Source organism: Antechinus flavipes, chromosome 3, assembly GCF_016432865.1.
Source record: "Antechinus flavipes isolate AdamAnt ecotype Samford, QLD, Australia chromosome 3, AdamAnt_v2, whole genome shotgun sequence".
Classification (NCBI taxonomy): domain Eukaryota; kingdom Metazoa; phylum Chordata; class Mammalia; order Dasyuromorphia; family Dasyuridae; genus Antechinus; species Antechinus flavipes.
In genome coordinates, this window is record NC_067400.1 from 613,259,384 (window position 1) to 613,279,703 (window position 20,320).

General features: G+C 57.1%; 1 protein-coding gene across 1 annotated transcript in view; it reads right to left on the minus strand.

Annotated features, from left to right (window-relative positions):
• Positions 1–234: 234 nt before the first annotated feature.
• The window catches only part of RYR1 (ryanodine receptor 1), an 87,632-nt gene continuing 67,546 nt past the window's right edge, over positions 235–20,320 (minus strand). Inside the window, 33 exon segments of the mRNA XM_051989090.1 lie at positions 235–471; positions 728–779; positions 931–1,031; positions 1,710–1,774; positions 2,123–2,279; positions 2,570–2,704; positions 2,817–2,963; positions 3,192–3,252; positions 3,350–3,480; positions 3,604–3,646; positions 4,184–4,314; positions 5,163–5,420; positions 5,952–6,038; positions 6,304–6,454; positions 6,805–6,893; positions 7,325–7,713; positions 7,716–8,133; positions 8,778–9,119; positions 10,103–10,290; positions 11,292–11,373; positions 12,565–12,669; positions 13,624–13,752; positions 13,833–13,921; positions 14,825–14,905; positions 16,158–16,175; positions 16,943–17,016; positions 17,352–17,428; positions 17,646–17,725; positions 18,314–18,413; positions 18,514–18,582; positions 18,773–18,824; positions 19,583–19,689; positions 19,831–19,927. Coding sequence (XP_051845050.1) covers positions 376–471; positions 728–779; positions 931–1,031; positions 1,710–1,774; positions 2,123–2,279; positions 2,570–2,704; positions 2,817–2,963; positions 3,192–3,252; positions 3,350–3,480; positions 3,604–3,646; positions 4,184–4,314; positions 5,163–5,420; positions 5,952–6,038; positions 6,304–6,454; positions 6,805–6,893; positions 7,325–7,713; positions 7,716–8,133; positions 8,778–9,119; positions 10,103–10,290; positions 11,292–11,373; positions 12,565–12,669; positions 13,624–13,752; positions 13,833–13,921; positions 14,825–14,905; positions 16,158–16,175; positions 16,943–17,016; positions 17,352–17,428; positions 17,646–17,725; positions 18,314–18,413; positions 18,514–18,582; positions 18,773–18,824; positions 19,583–19,689; positions 19,831–19,927 — 4,201 coding nt within the window. The 3' untranslated portion in view covers positions 235–375.

A 20,320-nucleotide genomic window follows, 5' to 3' on the forward strand; every position in this document is an offset into this window, starting at 1 on the left:
GCTTAGGAGAAATGAACACAAGGACTCCTCCTCCTTCCAGCTCTGAGAGCACAAGGATGTTACCTCCTGGGGCTCTTAGAATCTGGCTTTTGACTTTCTGAGATTCCAGTTTTTATATTCTAGGATTCCAAAATCTATGATTTGAAGAATCTCTGAATAATCCCACTATCCCCTGGGGTCCAGGGATATCCCCCGTCCCAGAATGCTTCCAAATCACACAGCAAGTCATGGAAGTGCAGAAGAAACCCTTTATTCCAGAGGGGCCCCTTTCCCATGGGACACTGCACTGAGGGAAGCTGCGTCCCAGGATAGGGGATCCCCCAAATAGCATAAGGCACTTGAGGTGAGGGCAGATGGAGGGAAGCCTTGATTTTTTCAGGCCAGCTGGTCTTCATACTGTTTTCGGAAACAGTCACCAGCTGGGAAGAAGTCCCAGCAGCGCTCCTGGTACATTTTCCAGACATACGACTCCTAGTGGGAGAAGGGATAGGCAGACAGCACAAGCCAGGGAAAGAAGGATAGACAGTTAATAATCTTGCTTTGAACCTCTTGGATACTTTTGAACTCCCCTTTCCCCTTGGCTATCTCATGTATCCTTGCTCCAGCATCCCTTTTCATATCTAGGTCTCCTTCAGAGACCCCCCAAATATACTGAAAGTCTCCCCAAAATGTGCCAAGATTTTCCAGAACCCATCATGCCCATCTGGTATCCCACAACCCCCTTCACCTGTCCCGTGTGTTCCGTCTCATCCTTATTGATCAGATACATCAGGAAAAACCTGACAGGGAAGAGGAAAAACATCATGAGGGGGGCTAGGCCCAGTGGATCTTGACTCTCCACTCCAACCCACGTCATGGTATCCCTCCAGTCTCTTTGGGATCCACCCTGGGCCCAATCCCTCCCTATTGGCCAGCAGAACCAGCACTCACATGTAGTTAGCCAGGTTGTGCTCCTCCAGCGTGTGGGTCTCAAAACCGTGGGGTGTTGTATCAAAGTAGTCACTTCCAATGCCACAGATGAAACATTTGGTCTGGTGGGGTGGGGGAAGAAGGGGAGCATCAGCACGGAAGCCCCAGTGAGCCCCCCTATATCCTTATGAACTCCCCCCACCCAAGTCCCTTCCCTGATAATCTGTCACCTTCCAATTATTTTCTAGAGACCTCCTCCAAGAACCTCCCCTAGCCCTGACACCCCACAGCCCTTTCTGATACCCCCAACTCAGGATCTCAAAGCTCCTCCCATATTCCTGGGTCCTAGAAATTCCTGCCTAGGTGCCAAGAACCTCCGAAGCCTCTCATGGTTCCCCTGGGACTGCCAATTCTCTTCCAGGCTCTCCAGGACTCCCAAATCTTCCCATATCCTTCCCCTCCCCAACTGTTCCACATGCCAATGCTTGCTCCCTCCAATCCAATTCTTTGGTGGAAAATATACTCTTGGACCTCCTCAGATCCCCCCTGATCCCCACCTCCTTCCTGTATCTTTGGGGACTTGTCTGTCCCATCAGACTGTGAGGTCCTTAACCATATCATGCGCTATCTGTGCAATTCTCAGATGTGCCTCTGAATTTGCCCACCCTTCCCTTTCCAGTAACTCCCAACTCTGGGAGGTCCCAGCAACAAGCATGTTGCCTTGAATGAATGCATCTGGGATCTACAAAACTCTCCCCAGACCCCCAGATTCTCTTCCCAGACACTTTCAGGACTCTCACCTCCATATCTTCCTTCACTTGCTCTTGCTGGTCTCGGAGCTCCCCAAAAGCATCAATGATCAGACCTGAGGAAGGAGGGGAATGATCATTCTATTCTGTCCCTGATGTCTACCTATCCTCCCAGGCTTTGACTCCCCCTTCCCAGACCCCCTTTCTCCCGGGCCAGAGAACTTGGGGAAAAATGTGGTGAAGAGTGACTTTGTGAGGCAGCATGGGGAGTGAGCAGGACACTGGACGTGAAGTCCTGCTTCCTCTACCAGCTGAGTGACCCTGCACACATGGAACCTCTCCGGCCCTCCAGCTTCTGCATTTGTGAGATGGCCTCTAGATCTCTGATCCTCGGATTCCTGACTCTCTCCCACACGATCACCTCCCCTCCTCTCTCCCAAGTCTGGGCCCCCGGACCTCCTGACCTTGGATAATGGCCAGCAGGATGACGATGACGAAAAAGAAAAAGGTGATGTCAAAGACTACACGGTAGAGCTCATATTCATCCCCTGCTGGATCCTCAATCTCATCCCCGATGCCCCCACCAGCTCGGACCCCCACGTACATGTGGAACAGGTAACACTGGAGGGAGAAGGACGGCAGAGCCTGAACCTCCCTGGCACACCTTGTGGTCCCCGCTGTGCCCGACAGCAGGTGTCCTCTCTCAGTTGAGCAGCCACAAGGTGAGCCCCCAGAGAATGGGAGAGAGGCCACTGGGCTCGAGGAGAGTAAACTGGCCCAGACAGGAGACGGAGCAGGCTGGAGCATCCCTCTAGGCTGCTGAACCAGGGATGAGGCTCCAAGGATACACAAAAAATTGACTCTGCTTCCCCTCCCCCATGCCCAGGACTGTATCCCCTGGGTCGTCTCACCGTCATCATGTCGTCACATTTCATGTCCGGCTCATCCTCATCCTCGCTTTTATTGTAGAATTTGCGGAAGAAATTGAAGGCCACGACCGTGTAGAGGTAAACCACGACGGCCAGCAGGCCCACCGTCATCACCAGCTGCAGGGGAGCCCCAGGTACTAGTGAGGGAACCGGCGCTCATCCTGCCCCTCCACTCTGGCTGGGTCAGGTCCCCGCCTCTCCTGACGCCCTCCCTCCCTCCCCCAGGTACCTGCTTCCCATTGTGGGTGACAGAAGACAGGATGGTCCGAAGCGTCTTGACTCCCATGGCGATGTCCAGCAGGTGAGCAGCAAAGAAGAAGTTGTTATAGTGGCCGAGGAGGGACATGACCATGTACCACGTCAAATACAAGAATGACTGAGGGACAGCAATGGAATAGGGAAGGGGGTTCAGAAAAAAAGGTTTGGGGGAAGGCACAAGTTTGGGGGTAACGAGGAACACCTTAGGGAACAGAGTCAGATACTCTGGGGGTATCAGGGGCAAGAGATGCTTTGGGTAGTCCCAAAACACACTCCGGGGGAGCATCCCCTGGGGTCTCCTTTTTCCCACCTTGGTAGCCTCCATCCTTCCAAGCCCCCTACTCACATTATCCGTAAAGATGACACCAAATTTCCAGATTTGGTATTTGACATCTATGGACATGATCCTAAGAGAAGGATATGGAAAGCAGGGAATGGGTCCCATCCTTTCTAGAGCTCCCTCATCCTTCTCCACCAGCCCCACCGGCTCGGCTTGGCCCATACCAGGTGAGCAGTCCCGAGGGGGGTTCTGGTCGCTTCTCATTCTGCGCTGTGATCTCCAGGCTGGCCAGATCCATGCCCAACAGCTCTGCAATCCGCTCCCGGCCAAAGATGTCTCCGTGTTTCTCCAGCACCTAGGGAAATGGAGGAGAGAAGGCTTGAGGACATCCTTGGACACGATTGGCTTCAGGAAAAGACAAATTAGAAGATCTGGTGAAGGGGAAGAGAACTGGGGATGAGGGGAAGGGCCTCCTCACCTTCCTTTTCACGAACTTGTCCCAGTAGTTGCTGGGGAAGGAGCTAGGGACAGAAATTATGGGACGTGAGAACAGAGGCATCCCAGGTCTCTAGCTCCAGAGGCCTCCAAGATCTCTCTGCCTCCCTTTTGGAGTATCTCATAACTGTCATGTTTCTCTCTTTGGGATCCCCATTTCTCCCCTACACTCCGACTCTCTCCTGGTCCTCCTATGTCTCCTAGTATCTGCCACAGAGAATTTTTCCCCTGCCTCTCCTTTAGCTCTTCAGTTCTCCTGTGCCTCCCCCTTATTTCCCAGGGATCCCCAGGCTCCAGCGTAACCCTCAGTGCCCCCTTCCACATCTCCCTCCTAATCCCTCTCTGGGGTCCCCTACTCCAGCCTCCTCCTCTCTCCCAGTGTGTCTCCCACAGCTTTAGCTCCCCAGGCTCCATCTCATCCCTGCCCCCCTTTTTGGGGTGCTTCATAACTCCCTGCCATGTTTCTCTATTGGGGATGTCCATTCCTCCCCCAGCCTCTCTCTGGAGTCTCCCAACCCCCGCCTCCCAACTCCAGTCTTGCAGGGCTTTCCCCGGGTCCGTACGGAGTGTTCAGCACCAGTCGGTCCCACTGTCCCTTCACGTCGTCATCCTCGGGCTGCTCAGTGATGTAAAGGCCATCGAACTCTAGTTTCCGAGCTAGCTCCTTCTCGCGTTTAAATATAACCAGCGGTACCTGAGGGAACCCGCAGCAAAATTCAGGGGGCCCATTGGCTGCAAGCTGGACCCGGGCTCCTCCTCTAGGTCCTGCCCCCTCACCGTCCGCTGCGCCCTGGCCCCTCCCCTCAGCGCCAGCCCCGGCCCAGCCTCATCTTGTAGCCTATGATACAGAGGACGGCAATATGAATGTGCAGGATGCTGAGATCTCGCTGGGCAGGGCCAGCTCCATGCAGCCCCCGCCCCCAAGCTCTAGCTCCGCCCCAAGGGCTAGCCCCACCCCTGGCCCAGCCCCACCTAAGGACAGTTGTTGCCTAAGATGCAGAGAAAGGCAAGGAGTTTGTGCAGGATGCTCATATCTCGCAGGGCCGGCTCTATGCAGCCCCGCCCCCAAGCTCTAGCCCTGCCCCAAGATCTAGCCCCACCCCTGGCCCAGCCCCACCTAAAGACAGTTGTAGCCTAAGATGCAGAGAAAGGCAAGGAGTTTGTGCAGGATGCTCAGACCTCCCAAGGCCGGCTCTATATAGCCCCGCCCTGTCCCCAAGCTCTAGCCCCGCCCCCGGCATGCCCCCTCAGTGCCAGCCCCTACCCAGCCCCGCTTTAAGACAGTTGTAGCCTATGATGCAGAAGAAGGCAAGGAGGGTGTGCAGGACTGAGACCTCGCAGGGCCCGCTCCATGCAGCCCCGCCCCCAAGCTCTAGCCCCGCCCCAAATGTAGCCCCGCCCCAACCTAGCCCCACCTTAAGGCAGTTGTAGCCTAAGATGCAGAAAAAGGGAAGGAGTTTGTGCAGGATGCTGAGACCTGGCGGGGCCAGCTCCGTGCAGCCCCGGCCACGCCCCAAAGCTCTAGCCCTGCCCCAGCCCCACCTTAAGACAGTTGTAGCCTATGATGCAGAGGAAGGCAATGAGGGTGTGCAGGATGCTGAGACCTCGCAGCGCCGGCTCCATGTAGCCCGTACTCTCTTCCAGGAAGTAGTAGACCATGTTCTCTTCCTCCTCGTCCTCCAGATCCTCCCCAGCCCCGGAGCCCATGCCGGATCCCAGGAAGTCCCCGGACCCTGAGCCTGCCAGGCCCTCGAGACCGGAGCCTTCCAGATCCTCTTCTCCTGGCGGAGAGTCAGACACCTGCGGGGACGGGACGGTCAGGGAAAGGGGAGCCGAGGGCCCCGGCCCCCCACCTCCCCAGTCCGCCACAATGGCCCGGGCCCTTGATCAGAGGGCCCTAGCTAGAGCAGAAGCCCCCAGGGCTTTATAAAGCCCCAGCCATTCCCCTTTTACACCAGAGGAAACAGGCCGGGAGGTGATTAGCCTAGGATCACGCAGAGCTGGGGGCAATATTTGAATTCAGGTCCTTTGACCCCAAAGTCAGGAGTCTTGCTCCTGGCCCATCTTGCCTTGTAGGCCCCAAGACCAGATCCCACTGTAGGGACCCTCAAATCCAGCTTCCCATACTCTATACCCAGTGGAAGAGACATGGATTCTGTTCTAAGGTACAGGTTAGAGTACCAAGGCACTTTGGTACCTGCTTTCTCCCGGGGATGAGGGGGCCCAGGAGGCTAATCCTGTTGGATGGACTTGAGGACCAAGTCACTCACACTCCCAAGGGACCCAGATATGCCCACAACCTGTCCCCCGGCCCCTGCATCTGCCCCATACCTTGTAGAAGAGCAGGATGAAGTTGATGGCAAAGGCCAGGAAGAGGGCGAGGAATCTCAGGGTATAGAAGTTTCTGGAGAGGTAGTTCTGGTAGGGACCAGGGAAGAAAGGGAAAGAGGGAGGGCCTGAACCCCTGGTCCAGCTGCAGGCCTGACACTGCTCCCTCCCTGCCACAGCCCAGGAGACAACAGAGAGCTGGGAGAGGGGGTCTTCCCAGAGCCAGGCGGCAGGGCCCTGGACTCCTTCCCCTTCTCCCTTACTCCATGGTCCCACACAGCCATCCCTCCCATTGTCCAGGCTGCTCCTTTTCCCTTCCTGCCTGGTCCCTCCCACTGTCCAGGCTGCTCCTTACCAGGAACTTGACCCTCTGCACCTCCAGTTCCTCCCAGAAGTCCGGGCCCTCAGATTTGGCATCCTCCTTCCGAGGCGGAGGTGGGGCAGCTGCCTTCTTGGGAGCCTCAGGTTCTGGCTCTTGGGAGCCTTCCTTTTCTCCGTTCTCAGCACTGGGGGAAGCGGAGAGGGAACATAGGGTTAGTTCCAGGGGAGCTGCAGGTCATTGGGGTCTCTCGGCTGCAGCCAGTAACCCCAAGGCCAGGGATTACTGGCATTATGGGGTTGAGAGCACGCTCACCCCAGTCTCCTCCTTCCCCAGGTGAGGGCCCTCAGGCCTGTGGAACGCCTGTTCCATGTCCCAGAGGCGGGCACACAATCCAAGCCTGGGATTTCTGACACTAAATTCAATGTTCTGCCCACTATGTCCCCCATTGGTCAGAGCCAGGGCTGGAGGGTGCCCTGAGGACAGAGGTCGGGGCTAGCCAAGGTCCTGGGTCAAGGGTCAAGCAAGACTACTCACTCAGCTTTCTCAGGCTCGGGTTCTGGCTCCGGTTCTGGTTCTGGTTCTGGCTCCGGTTCTGGTTCTAAGGCTTGTTCTTCTCCGTCCAGCTAAGGATAGGCAGAGGACTCAGAGAGCAGCATCCCCTCTCTGGACCCTTCCCGCCCCAGGGTTCTCCTTGGGTCTTGTTGCCTGTGAATGTTCCCCTCCCCTCCGCCCCCCCCATCCCCAGCTGTGGCTCCATCCCAGGCCCGCATTTCCTGGAGCACTCCCTCTCTCTCCCGTCAGTATCTCCATTCTATGAAGGAGCTGTCACTCTGGTTTCCCACATCCCTTCTTTTTTCTCTCCTTCTCTATTCTCTTTCCCTGCTTTTCTCATTCTCCATCCATCTGCTCTGCCCCTAGGCTTGGGCTTTTACGGCCCTTTCCTTACCCTTCCCTCCTCTCCCTCTCTGTCTCTCTCTGTCTCTCTCTATCTCTCTCTGTCTCTCTCTATCTCTCTCTGTCTCTCTCCCCCTCCCTCTCCTAGTTTCCCACTCACCCCTAGTTTCCTCCGGAAGATGGGGGAACCCTCAGGAGTGGGCGGCTCAACAGGTGTTGTGTCTCCCATGTCACCAAGGCCTCCGGGGACCTCCATCCGGAAGTGGCCTCCATCTGCCCCGGCTCCCTCTCCTCCGGCCGGCCCGGCCTCCCCCGCTCCGGCCTCAGCCTCAGCCTCCCTCTCGGCGGACTCCGCCCCCGCCTCCTCATCACCCTCCATGGCTCCGTCCCCAGTCCCGGCAGCCCCGGCGCCAGCCGCCTGTTCCCCATGGACCTCATCGCCTGTGGGGTCCGGCATCCCGGCCAACAGTCCCGTCACGGTCACTTTCTTGGCTCCCTCCACCAGCCCCCCACCAAACAGAGAGCCCCAGAGCAGGCCTAGGGCCCCCGGGTGGCGCCGACCACTCCGGAGCCCGTCCACGTGGCCCCGGCCCAGATGAGCCCGGCTCCGGCTCCCGCGGCCTCCCGCAGGGTCAGCTTGCGGAGCCTCCGCACCCTCCTGCGCAGGCTCCGGTAGGTCAGCTTCCGCAGGACCGAGGAGACGGCGCCGACCACGTGGCCGGAGATGCCCGTCGGGCCCCCCGCGCCGGCCCCTTCTCCGTCGGGCCCTGCCTCGCTGGGGTCTGGCCCCGACTCTGCCGCAGACTCCTCCTCATCTTCCTCGGGCTCTCCCTCGGGCTCGGAGATCTGGGCGGCGATCTGCATCTCAAAGATGGTGTCTTCACAGAAGCTCACAAACATCTCCATCTTCTCCGACTCCCCCCCTTCATTCACCACGTCAAAGATGAACTGGCGTTTGGACTCCTTCACCTGCACGGGGGGAGGCACCGGCACGGCGGGGAGTGAGCGGGGGGCAGCGAGGAAGGGGGCACGCCGGGAGGGACGCGGGGGAGAGTGGGGCCGGCTGGTTGTGCAGGGGGTTGGAGGGGAGCGGGAAGGGGGCAGGGGGCTGATGGCAGGGGAGGCACCCGCATGGCGAGGGGCGGGGGGCAGCGAGGAAGGGGGCATGCCGGGAGGGACGCGGGGGAGAGTGGGGCCGGCTGGTGCAGGAGGTTGGAGGGGAGGTTCTTCAGGGCCCACAGGGGAGCGGGAAGGGGGCAGGGGGCCTGATGGCAGGGGAGGCACCCGCATGGCGAGGGGCGGGGGGCAGCGAGGAAGGGGGCATGCCGGGAGGGACGCGGGGGAGAGTGGGGCCGGCTGGTGCAGGGGGTTGGAGGGGAGTGGGAAGGGGGCAGGGGGCCTGATGGCAGGGGAGGCACCTGCATGGCGAGGGGCGGGGGGCAGCGAGGAAGGGGCGCGCTGGGAGGGACGCGGGGGAGAGTGGGCCCGGCTGGTGCAGGGGGTTGGAGGGGAGTGGGAAGGGGGCAGGAGGCCCGAAGGCAGGGGAGGCGGGAGTCTTGGGGCAGGGCACAAGGGGCAGGGACGAGGGGTGACCGGGCGGGGCGGAAGGCCACCTGGGGCATCTCCCACTGCGCTTTGTTGGTCTCAGAGATTTCAAAGTAGATGCGCTCGATGCGCCGGGAGGCCCCCATGATCTCGATCCGGCCCAGGTAGGGCCGGAAGTACTCCAGGATGCTCTCGGCCAGCTCCAGGAAGTTCTTGAGGCGCGGGTCGTGGGGCACGTGCTCCGACAGGTTGGTCAGCAGCACGGCCACGTTGAAGCCGATGTCTCGGGCCGGCTCCTGGAAGCGGCTGGCAAATTCCTCCACGTTGATCATCTCGTTCTCATCCGCCTCCGAGCAGGACAGGAGGAACTGGATCTCCGGGCCAGTGAACTGCTTCTGGCTGTCCATGGCCTGCGGAGGGAGGGTCCCCGTGCTCGGTGAGCTGTGGACAGCTTCACCAGCTAAGTCCTCCCTAGGAGGCACTGAGTGCTCCCTAGTGCCTGAGCGTCCCTCCTCCCCAAGGCTGCTCCCCTAGAGATCCTTCCCGGGATGCCAGTCTCCTCCCTGAGGCAGTCCCGTGACCCTGGAAGCGTCCCTGTCCCTTAAGCCCAGGTCTCCAGGAAGGGCCCTCCTTCAGGGCTACTTCCTCTTCCCATTCCCGTACTGGCATCCCACGGCCCCCTAAGGTGTCCACTTTTCAGAAGCTCCATTTCCTGATACCAGACAACTCTCCTCCGATTTCTAAGTTTTGGCCTCCCGGACCCTTCAGGGAACCCCTTGGGGCCGCCCCACTCAGTGACTCCTTCCCCAGCAGTGCTCCAGACTTCCCCAAATTCCTGACTCCCTTCCTGGGCCTGGGAGTCCTCCAAGCACCCCGATGTTCCCCAGAACTCTAGCCATTCCCCAGGCTCCTCCCCGCAGCTGTCGGCTTCCCTGACATCTGAGCCCCCATCTAAGGACTCCCTTCTCTGGGTCTGGCTTTACCTCCCCCTCCCCCAGCATCCCTTTCACGGACTACCCGGAGTTCCATCATCCAGAGCTTTCTCCCCCAGGGAGTCTGCAGGTGACCCCCTCCCAATTCCAAGCCTCAGCTTCCCACCGAGAGACCTCCCACCCATCAATAGGAGCTTCTAGGGTTTTGCCCGTTTCCTTGCCCCCCAGAATAATCGCTGGCCAATGTTTCCCGTGGCTTATCGGCTCAGGTTCCTGCTAAGAACCCCTCCTGAGGAGCTTCCCGGGGAGCCTGGCCACCAGTAACCCCCCTCCACTGCCCTGCATGGCCTCAGGCTCCCAGAAGGACGGGCCCCCCCCATGGAGCCCCCGACACCCATCCAAGGCCTCCTCGTAGGCCTCGCGTCTCCTGTGGCTGCGGGGACGTGGTCCTAGGGCCGCACCTTCTGGAAATCCTTCTTGGAGATGAGTCCGCGGGGGTCGGTGACGTAGTCCTGGAAAGCCTCGGATCCCACGATGTCCTTCAGCTTTAGGAACATGTCGAAGAACTTGAGGATCATCTCCACGTTGGAGGAGGACTCCACCAGCATGTCCACCATCTGCCTGGCGATTGTGCCGTTGACCACGTTACCTGGCGGAGGGGGCGGGGAGGAAGGGGAGGAGCGTCAGCGGTGAGGAGCACCATAGCGCTGTCTGGGGCTGGGGGAGCCCTCAGTTCAGCACCCGCATCGTACAGAAAGGGAGAACTGATGCCCACAGTTAATAAGGTAACTAAGGAGAGGGGCAGGATTCGAACTCAGGACCTCAGACTCCAAGCCCGTCCCCTTTTCTATTCATCCTCCACTGCCTGTGGGATCAGGGGGAAGGCCCCTCTGCCGGCTGGAGCCTTCCCTTATGAGGGGACAAGTCAGGGTCCCACGTCTGTCGGGCTCCAGCCGGGATGAGGTTTCCTCTGCTCCTGGGATTTCTCCTGGGGAGAACGGGGTGGTTTGGGGGGCGAGGACCTCGTGGGGGAGTTCTCTGTGAAGGGGAAGGACCTCAGACAAAGCCTCTGAAGACAGGGGAGTCCCAGGGGAGTGTCCTTAGGAGGTATCCAGGAGGAACCTTCATAGGGGGGTCCCTGGGAGTGTTTGGGGAGGGGGCCTTTGAAGATGAAGCTCGAGAAGAGTTTCTGGGGTGGGAGGGAAAGCCCCCGAGCAGGGTTTTGGGAAGAAATCGATGTTATATTATAGAGGGTCATCTTTGTGAGAAAGGGGAGCCTCTGAGGATGGCGGGATTCCCACGAGGGGACCCTGGGAAATGTCCCCACAGCCTAACAAGTGCTTTGAGAGCGGGGACTTTCATCTTTACATCTCCAGTGCCTACCAGATACACTGCCCGGCATACAGAAAGAGCTTAATAAATGCTTATCCAAATTAGGTGAACAAACATTCAGTAAGTGCCTACAATGTGCCAGACACTGTGCTAAGCTGCTTGACTCATTATGATGGGGGAGAGGGGAATGAAAGGCTCCCTTGTCTCTAGTGAAGGCAGGGGGGGTTTTGGTCTGGGTTTGGGGGAAGGCCCCGGCAGGGTTTCAGGCTGCCTGGGAGGGGCGTGCTCCCTCTGAGCGAGGGATACCTTCAGGCTTACCTTCCAGCAGAGAAAGCAACATGACCACCATGTCTTTCTGCAGATCCAGGAGCTCCTTCAGCAGCTCAATCTGGCTGGAGTCCTAGGAGAAGCCCCAGCCCCACACGGCCAAGCCGGTCACACACCCAGAGCCCCCCTCTCTGAGCTAGATCAGCACCTCGGGCACGGGGCCCCCCCAGCCTCCTGGTCCCCGGGTTCCTAGTACGTGACCGGGCCCTAATCTGACCATGCAGGATTTAGCCACGGGCTGCCCCAGAGAGAGAAAGGGGAGGGGAGAGAAAGAGGGACAGAGAGACAGAGACAGGGACAGAGAGACAGAGACAGGGACAGAGACACAAGGGAGAGAGACAGACAGGCAGAGACACAAAGGGAGAGAGACAGAGACAGGCAGAGACACAAAGGGAGAGACAGAGATAGGCAGAGACACAAAGGGAGAGACAGAGACAGGCAGAGACACAAAGGGAGAGACAGAGACAGGCAGAGACACAAAGGGAGAAACAGAGACAGGCAGAGACACAAAGAGAGACAGAGACAGGCAGAGACACAAAGGGAGAGACAGAGATAGGCAGAGACACAAAGAGAGACAGAAAAGAGATACAGAGAGAGAAGTACGATAGAGACAGAGACAGAAAGACAGCAGTGAGAAAATTACAGACGTGGGGAGAGATGTAGAGAAGCAGAGAAACACAGAAGGACCTAGAACAATGAGAAAGATGGGGAGACAGCCGTAGAAAGGAGAGCTGGGTTCTGGGGGAGGCGGAGGCAGAGGGGCAGAGAGCCCCATCATGAGGCCGGAAGATGCCCCACAGAGCAGTCCCAGCACGGGGCGGCTGCAGGGAGCGGCTTCCACAGCTGCTCTGGGCCCTGGAGGGGCTCCCATCTGCCACAGGTGGAGAGAGAGCAGAAGAAACCTTCCAGCCCCAGCCCCTCCCCCCTCCAGGAGCCCAGAGCAGGGAGCCTGAGGGGGCCGGGTGGGTGGGAACAGGGCCAAAGGAAACCAGGATGGGGGGGTTGTGGGGGGACCGTCTGGGAAGCCAAGTAGGGGGTGTGCAGGGACCCAGTGCGGAGGGAGATAGGGATGGGAAACCCAAGTCAAAAAGCAGGAGTCCGGAGAGGGGAAAGATCTGGGCAGCTGAGACCGCTGGGAACGAACCGGAGAACGTTCGGAAAGGAGGGCAGGGGCCCAGAGTGGTGGGGGGTCCCTAGGGAGGGGGCGGCTAAGAAAGGGAGAAGGCGGCTCCGGGAGCTCATCGGGAGGGAAAGGAGACCCCACCTGAGCCAGCTTCATCATCATGTGGGCAAAAACATGGAGGAAGCCGACCACGGCGTCCCACAGGCGGCTGTGGGCCAGGCTCTGCTGGTTTCCTGTGCACGGGCCCTGTGGGAGGACGCGGAGGGGCTCAGCATTCGGTCCCCCCACCCCACCCCCACTCTCTGTCCGTCATAAACCGAAGCCCCAGGACTCAGGACCGCACAACTGCCTCTCCTCTGGCTGATGGAGGAGGAAAAGATCCCGACCAAGGGCTCCCAGACACCGGCTGCCACCAGGATGCTTTTGCCCCATCCCGGAGTCACCATGATGTGGTAAACGTTCCTTAGCTGTGTCCCACTGTCAGGACTGGGTCAGGGGAGGCAAATGGGCCCAGCGCCTCAGAGCCACGTCCCTGTCCCCGCTTCCTTCCCCCCACGGAATCCCTGCCGTGGTGACCCTGCCCATCCCTCTGGGACCGTGGCTGACTCACTGCACTTAGGCCCTGCGCCTCTTAGAATGTGAGCCCCCCGAGGACGGGGGTTATAATCTTTCCCCATCGTTCACCAAACAAATCCCATTCGATTCCACAAACATTTATGAGACCAGGCTCTGTGCTAGGGGCCAAGCCGGGGAGACCCGTCCTAAGCAGACCCTTTTGTGAGGGTCCCAGGGGAGGGATGCTGCCCTACTGTGCGGGGGCCTGCCCTTCCCTGCCCCCTCCTTGCCACTCATCAAACGTGGGGCTAAATCAGATGATTTCTAAGGTCCCTTTTCGCCAAGTGGCACATGGTAAGTATTGAATAAATACGTATTTTCTTCCTTCACAAATGACCGTTAGATTAGATCAGCTCCTAGGAGGCAGTTGGGGTCTAATGGAAAGAGATTTTTTATAGAAATCTGGACGTGTTGGTTCAAGTCTGGATTCTGTGCGACCTTGGACAAATTTCTTCTCATTCTGTGCCTCAGTTTACCCCTCTGTACAATGAAGTGGCTGGACTTCAGGAGGCCTTTTAGCTCCCATGGGGAGGAGGGGACCTGTAACCAGCACCCGGAAGGCCACGGATGGGACAAGGTGACTACCTGGATGTACTCGGTGAGGCTGTTGAAGACCTGCTTGGCCACGGCCATGGCTTTGGAGAAGTTTCTCTTCCCTTGCTCGTCGATCACGTCCTTCCCCGAGTAGTACCAGTAGAAGTCACTGATGGACTCCTGAGGGCGGCAGCTGGTGAGGGGAGACGGCCTGGAGCCCCGGCGGCCCCCCCCCAATCCCCCCAGCCCGGGATGCCCACCTGCAGCCTCAGCAGATAATCCACTGTGCAGATGATGATGTTGATGGTGGTCGTGTTCCCCGTCTGCGTGCGGAGGTAGTTCTGAAAGTCTGGGGGGACAGAGCGCGGGCTCGCGTTTCTGCTGGTTTGAATCTCCGTCCCAGCCCAGCCAGTCACCAAATCTACTTCCATCTGTCCCCAGCAGCGACGCCCCCCTAATTCAGGCCTTCGCTGAATTTGAGTCCTCCTAAGGGGGCTCTGGCCCCCGGCCTCGTCCTGGCCCAGCCTGCCCACACAGGTCTCCGGCCCTTTGCCGGGGCCTCCCCAACTGCTCTGGACACAAGCGGCGCCCACTCAGCCGGGCACCGCTGCCCCCTCCCCCAGGCAGATCGCAGGCTTCCGGGGACAGCGCTGGGACAGCGTGAGGGCGCCGGGAGTAGGAACGGGCCCGAGTGAGTTCTTATTCTCCGACCTGTGTGCCTAGCATACAGTAGGTGCTTAATCAGTGCTTGTGGAATCAAATTCAACATCGGCCCATTTATTGGGAAGGGGGCATTATTGCGACAGATTGGGCGGCGGGAAATGGCTTATGGACGGCCACATCATTAGTAAGTCCTGGAGCTGTGGCTCTTGGGTCATAGACTCATAGAATGTCGAGGACTCGAGGGGCTCCAGACGGGAGAAACCTGAGCCCTAAAGTTTGTAAAACGGCCCTGCCAGGTCAATGACCCCAGCCATCAGTGGGATTGGGACTTGGATCCAGGTTTTCTGACTGTCAGGCCCAGAGCTTCTTCCCCTGCTGCATCATGCAGGCCTGGGCTGTCCAGCTCAAGTCTTCCACGTCCCACCTCGATGTGAGCACCTTCCTTGCTCTCCTGTCCTTCCTCCCCTTCCCTCCTCCCTCTCCCTCCTCTTTCCTCCCCTTCCCTCGTCCCTCTCCCTCCTTTTTCCTCCTCCCTCTTCTCTCCTTCCTCTTTTCTCTCTCCCTCCTCTTCCTCCTCTCACATACGAACCATTGTTATGGCCTTCACACAGCAGCTGGAGAAAGCGGAAGAGATCCTGGGTGAACTCGTCGTCGGCCATTACTTTTTCCCCTGGGACAGAGAGGGAGGGTCAGCCTGCTGGGGGGCGAGGACCCCCGGAGAACAGGCATGCAGAAGGTCCATGCACACAGCACAAGGGGAAAGGGAGAAGAGGGGTGAGGAAGGGACGGGGGAGGGGCTGACCGCCACTCATGTCTGGGTAGTCCTGCTGTAACTTCTGTGGGACATCCCAGAGCTATGACTTCAGGGACTGTGACCTCATGGAGACAGTGACATCAGAGTCTGTGACCTCATAGGGCTGTGACATCACACAATAACTTCAGGGTCTGTGACATCATAGTGTGGGTGATGTCAAGGATTGTGACATCACGTAACCATAAGAACTTCTATGACATCATAAGGAAGGCGATTTCAAGGGTTGTGATCTCACATAAACATAATGGCCCAGGGTCTATGACATCATGGGAGGTGATTCCAAGGGTTGTGACATCACATGACCATGACAACTATGACATCATGGGAGGTGATTCCAAAGGTTGTGACATCACATGACCATGACAACTATGACATCATGGGAGGTGATTCCAAAGATTGTGACATCACATGACCATGACAACTATGACATCATGGGAGGTGATTCCAAGGGTTGTAACCTCCCATGACCATAATGACCTCAGGGTCCAGGATATCAAAGTGAGGCTACCAGTGCCTATGATGTCACAGGGCCAGGGTGGTTGGTGGAGGGGACCCAGAGAACGAGGTCTCAGGGCTTCTGGGAGGGGCGAGCCGAAGGGGAGGCTGTTAGGGGTTATGGGAGGGGGGCAGATGGAGCCCAGGATGTGACCGGCTGGGCTGAGCAGAGGGAGGGGACGGGAGGTAACCATGGGCTGAGGAATCTGCCAGCATGGCGGCCACGGGGACCGCGAGGGCACCCGACTGTGGAGGGGATGTGGGGAGCAGGTGTAGAAGGGACCACCCAGAGGGGACAGGCCAGGCCGGGGGGAGAACCGCGTGCCTGGGCTGAAAGGGCCTCAGTCAGGGGGCCTGCAGCTCGGGGTCTGGGGAGGGGCATCCCTGCCTGTCCTGGGCCAGCTGATCCAGAGACCCTGCAGTAAGCAAAGACCCTCTCAGTCCCCTCCCTCCCCCCCCCCCCGTCCGAACTCCTGCCCCGCCCTCCCCTCCCTGCCGCTGTCCCGCGGCCCCCGGTCTCTGAGGCTGTCCCTGGCCCGGCCCGGGGTAGGCAGAAGGAGGAGGGAGGGTTAGCAGAGCAGGGGGCACACAGGGCCGTGGGCAGGGGAATTACCGTTCTGGCGATTGATGACTGAGGCAGCCGGACAGGATGGGAGGAGGGAAGAATGGGGAGAGAGGGAAAGGAGAGATGTGGAGAGAAAAGACACAGAAAGAGACGGACGTGGAGACGGACAGAGTGACAGAAACAGGGAAGGGGAGAAATGGAGGGAGACACGAGGAGAGACACTCACAGAGATGAGAGATGTGGACAGAGAGAGAGAGACGTGGAGACCAGACAGGGAGAGGGGGCGGGAGGGAGACCAGAGAATGGAGGGAGAAAGTTGTGGAAAGAGTCCAGAGGAGAGCGGGGGGAGGGGAGATGGGGACCAGGAGACGGACAGGAACAGGAGGAGAGATTGGTGCAGATGAAGAGGCCATGAGGGGTCAGGGCAGGGAGGGAGGTGAGTACCACACATCACAACACAGCAAAGAGGAGACTTGATTAACTTGGATTAGGGGCATTCATGGGAGTGGGGAAACAGCAACCCAGATGGGGGAAGGGGAGGAGGGAGAGTCCCGGGGGGAGGAGGGAGAGTCCCAGGGGGAGGGGAACCCTTGAAGAAGGGGGAACAGAGCCTAGGGATAAGGGGAGCCCAGAGGAGTGAGAGCCCAAGGGGAGAGGGAAAAGTTCCCTGGGATGAAGTGGGGGTCCTTGTAATTAGAAGGTCTCAGGATGGGGAGAAAGGTATTAAGGGGAAGGGAGGTTACTTGGGGAAAGGGAAGCTCCAGGATTAGGGATAGGAAGGGGAGACCCAAGGGAGAAGGGGACCCAAGGATAGGGATGGGAAGGGGGCTCACCAGTCCCTTCCTCGGTCACCATTCCAAGCCCCTCTGCCTTGTTCTGCCTCTCAAAGGCATTCAGATCAAGAACACTAGTGAGAGGGAGGTGTAGAGAAGGGAACAGGGCAGGAGGGCATATGTGAGGCCCTGGAGACTCTAGGAGTCCTAAATCTATCTTTCTTCTTTCTTCCTTCCTTTTTCTCTCTCCTCTCCTCTTCTCTCTCTTTCTGTTTTCTTTCCTTTCTTTCTTTCTTTCTCTGTTTTCTTTCCTTTCCTTCCTTCCTTTCTTTCCTTTCTCTCTCTCTGCTTCCCTCCCTCCCTTTCTTCTCTTTTTCTTTCTCTGTGTCTGTGTTTGTCTCTATGACTTTCTCCATTTCTCCATCCCTCTGTCAGTCCAGCCTGTCACCCTGCACCGCACAGGACAGACCTGCACGTCTGCATCAGGGCCTGGATGCTCTGGAAGAAGCCAACATCCTTTTTGTCCTTCAGATAGTCCAGCATCTTCTGCGGGAGACAGAAGTGGGAGGGAGGGCCTCAAGCGGACAGTTGGGATCTGCCCCACTCCAGACCCACAGAGGGTCACGGCATGGGCAGGTCCTCCTGAGGGCATCGGGTCCAACCCATCCCCTCTGCAAGATCCGTGATGGGCAGGCGTCCAGCTCTCGCCAGAGGACCCCGAGGGGGGTGACCTGCCATGTGCCCGTCCCCGGCCTCCCCATACCTGCTGCACCTCCATGTTGCCACCGTTGAGGATGGAGATGCCCAACTTCAGGGTGGATGAAACCATGACTCCCGGCTCCCCTACCAGAGGACAGCACCCACTCAGTGCCCTGGCCTGGGCTGGTCTCCACCCACAGCTCCTCATGGGGCAGGGGAGATCAGTGTCCAAGATCCCGGCAGACACAAGTCTGAGAGGGGCCAGAATGAATGGGGGTGTGTGTGTGAGAAACTGAAGGTGCAAGGAAGAAGGAAAATAAAGAAGCATTTTCAAAGCACTTATTAGGCACTGGGCTAAGCATTTTACAGATATTATTTAATTTTCAAAACAAACCTGTGAGATAGGTACTATTATTATCCGCCTCTTACAATTGAGGAAACTGAGGCAGACAGAGGTTAATGACTTACCCAGGATCACACAGCTGTCTGAATCTGGATTTGAACTCAGGGCTTTCTGACTCCAGCAAGCTTTCTACTCTTACCATTTTTGCCTTGGGATCTCCAGTGACTGCCAGAGGGCCTGGGTGCTTAGAAAATGCTTGTTGGTTACTTGGTTATTGATCGATGAGGGCCGAGGTGAGTGTGGGAGAGCTCAGGGCACCAGGGTGTGAGGGAGAGGAGATCAGTGTAAGAGGAGTGTGCTATGGCATGGGAGAGCAGGGCTGCGCAGACCTTTGCAGGCACTAATCATTTGTAGCACCATCTCAGCAGCGCCTCGGTTGTGTAGCCTTGACTGCTGGTAGAGCAGTTTCTGCTTTTCCATCTCCTTCTCCTGGAGAGATGGGAAGGGGAGGATGGATGCAAGGGTTAGCATCCCCTCCCCTAGGAGTCCTCCTCCCTGGACAGTCTCCTCCACCCTGACTCCTCCATACCTCAAATGAAACTTCAACCTCCTCCTCAGTAGGTTCTGAAGGCTCCTCTTCCTCCTCCAAGTGGCAGCTCTGGATGGGGCAAGAGTCAGTGGTGAGAAGGTAGAAATTCAGCATCTTCAGGCCCTGGCAAGGGGGCAAAGGTCCCCCCCTCCCCTTGCTAAGGCAACAGCAGACTGTAAGTAGAGTGCTACCCCAGAGACAAAGAAGGGTCTGATAGATGAGTTGGGGAGGGAATATCCCTCCCTCCTTGCAGGCTTACCTTGGCCATGATGTCAGCATATGCCATGTATAAATAGTCCTCATCTAGTTTGCTGGAAAGGGATTAGAGAGATAGTTAGGGCATAAGCGAAGTTGTTTCAAAGGAATGGGAAATCTCCTTACGGCAATGGAGTAGATCTCCCAGGCTATTGAGGAAAATCTTCAGGGGATATTAAGAGAAGCCTCCCCAGTGTATGGGAAAAGCTGTACAAAGGGTATTTGTAGACAAAGTATCTGGGATGGGTGGGTAACATGAATACAAAGAAGGAAAAATCTATACAAGAAAATACTTAATGGTATAGAGAATATATACTATAATTTTAGTATATTGTATAATAAACTATGATATAATTTTGGTATAGTGAAGGACAATTGGGGGGTAGAAAAGGCCTCATGTAAGAAGTGGGTGTCATCATATGGGTGAAGCCTAAAAGGAAGAGAATAGGATTCTAATAGGTGGTTGGGAAAGAGAGTATATTCCAGGCATAGGGCACAACCCTGGGCAAAGGCCTAGAGATGGGAGATGGAGTATAGTATATAGAGACTAGGCAAGTGGGCATCTTTGATTGCAACATAAAATAAAGGGGAACAATGTTCAATAAACCTGGGGAAGGGATTTTGGAAGAGATTACCTGGAGCATGAGGAGAGGAAAGGGGCAAGGGGAGATTGGTGCTTGGCGTAGTATTTGACATAAACTAGGGTATGACGAAAAGTGTATTCTCACAGTATTGGAGATGTCTCTGGGGCATGGGATAAATTTCTGGGCTCTGGGAAAAAGAAGGGCAACAGGGATGGCTCCTTATGCCTCACCTCTTCTCTGTCAGGGCTGTCCGGCTAAAGTGTAATACCAGTTGGTGAAGAGGGTCTGGCTTCTTCTCTTCCTGTTCTTCTTCCTCTTCTTCTTCCTCCCCAGCTTTCTTTAAGGTGACAGCAAGAATGAGGCACATTGAGAGTGGAATATCATGTTCCTCACTGATGTCCTCCCCTCCCAACTTCTTAATGCCCTCTTCCCTAGCACTGGCACAATGGTTCCCCCTGTCCATGGAGCGCCTTCTTACAGAAAGGTCGTCAATCATGCGATCCTCAAAACTGTGCTCTTCTGTTAGGATCCATGATGCTTTGTAGGACTCCAAGAACATATTGCTTGCCCGATGCCTGTGGGACAAGGTTGAAGGTGAGAATGGATGAGTGGATTCCAAGAGAAGTTCCTACCTTCCTATTTCCAACCTTTTTGTACTTGACACTCCATGTCATTTTCTCTTGAAACACTCCAGATATGTCAATTTCTCTCTAATCCCTCCAGCCATGTTAATTTTTCTTGAATCATTCTAGCCATGTCAATTTCTCTTCAAACACTCCAGCCATGTCAATTTCTTTCTAAGCCCTCCACCTATGTCAACTTTTCTTGAATCATTCTAGCCATGTCAATTTCTCTCGAAACACTCCAACCATGTCAATTTCTCTTTAATCCCTCCAGCCATGTCATTTTTTCTTGAAACATTCCAACCATGTCAGTTTTTCTTGAATCCCTCCAGCCATGTCAATTTC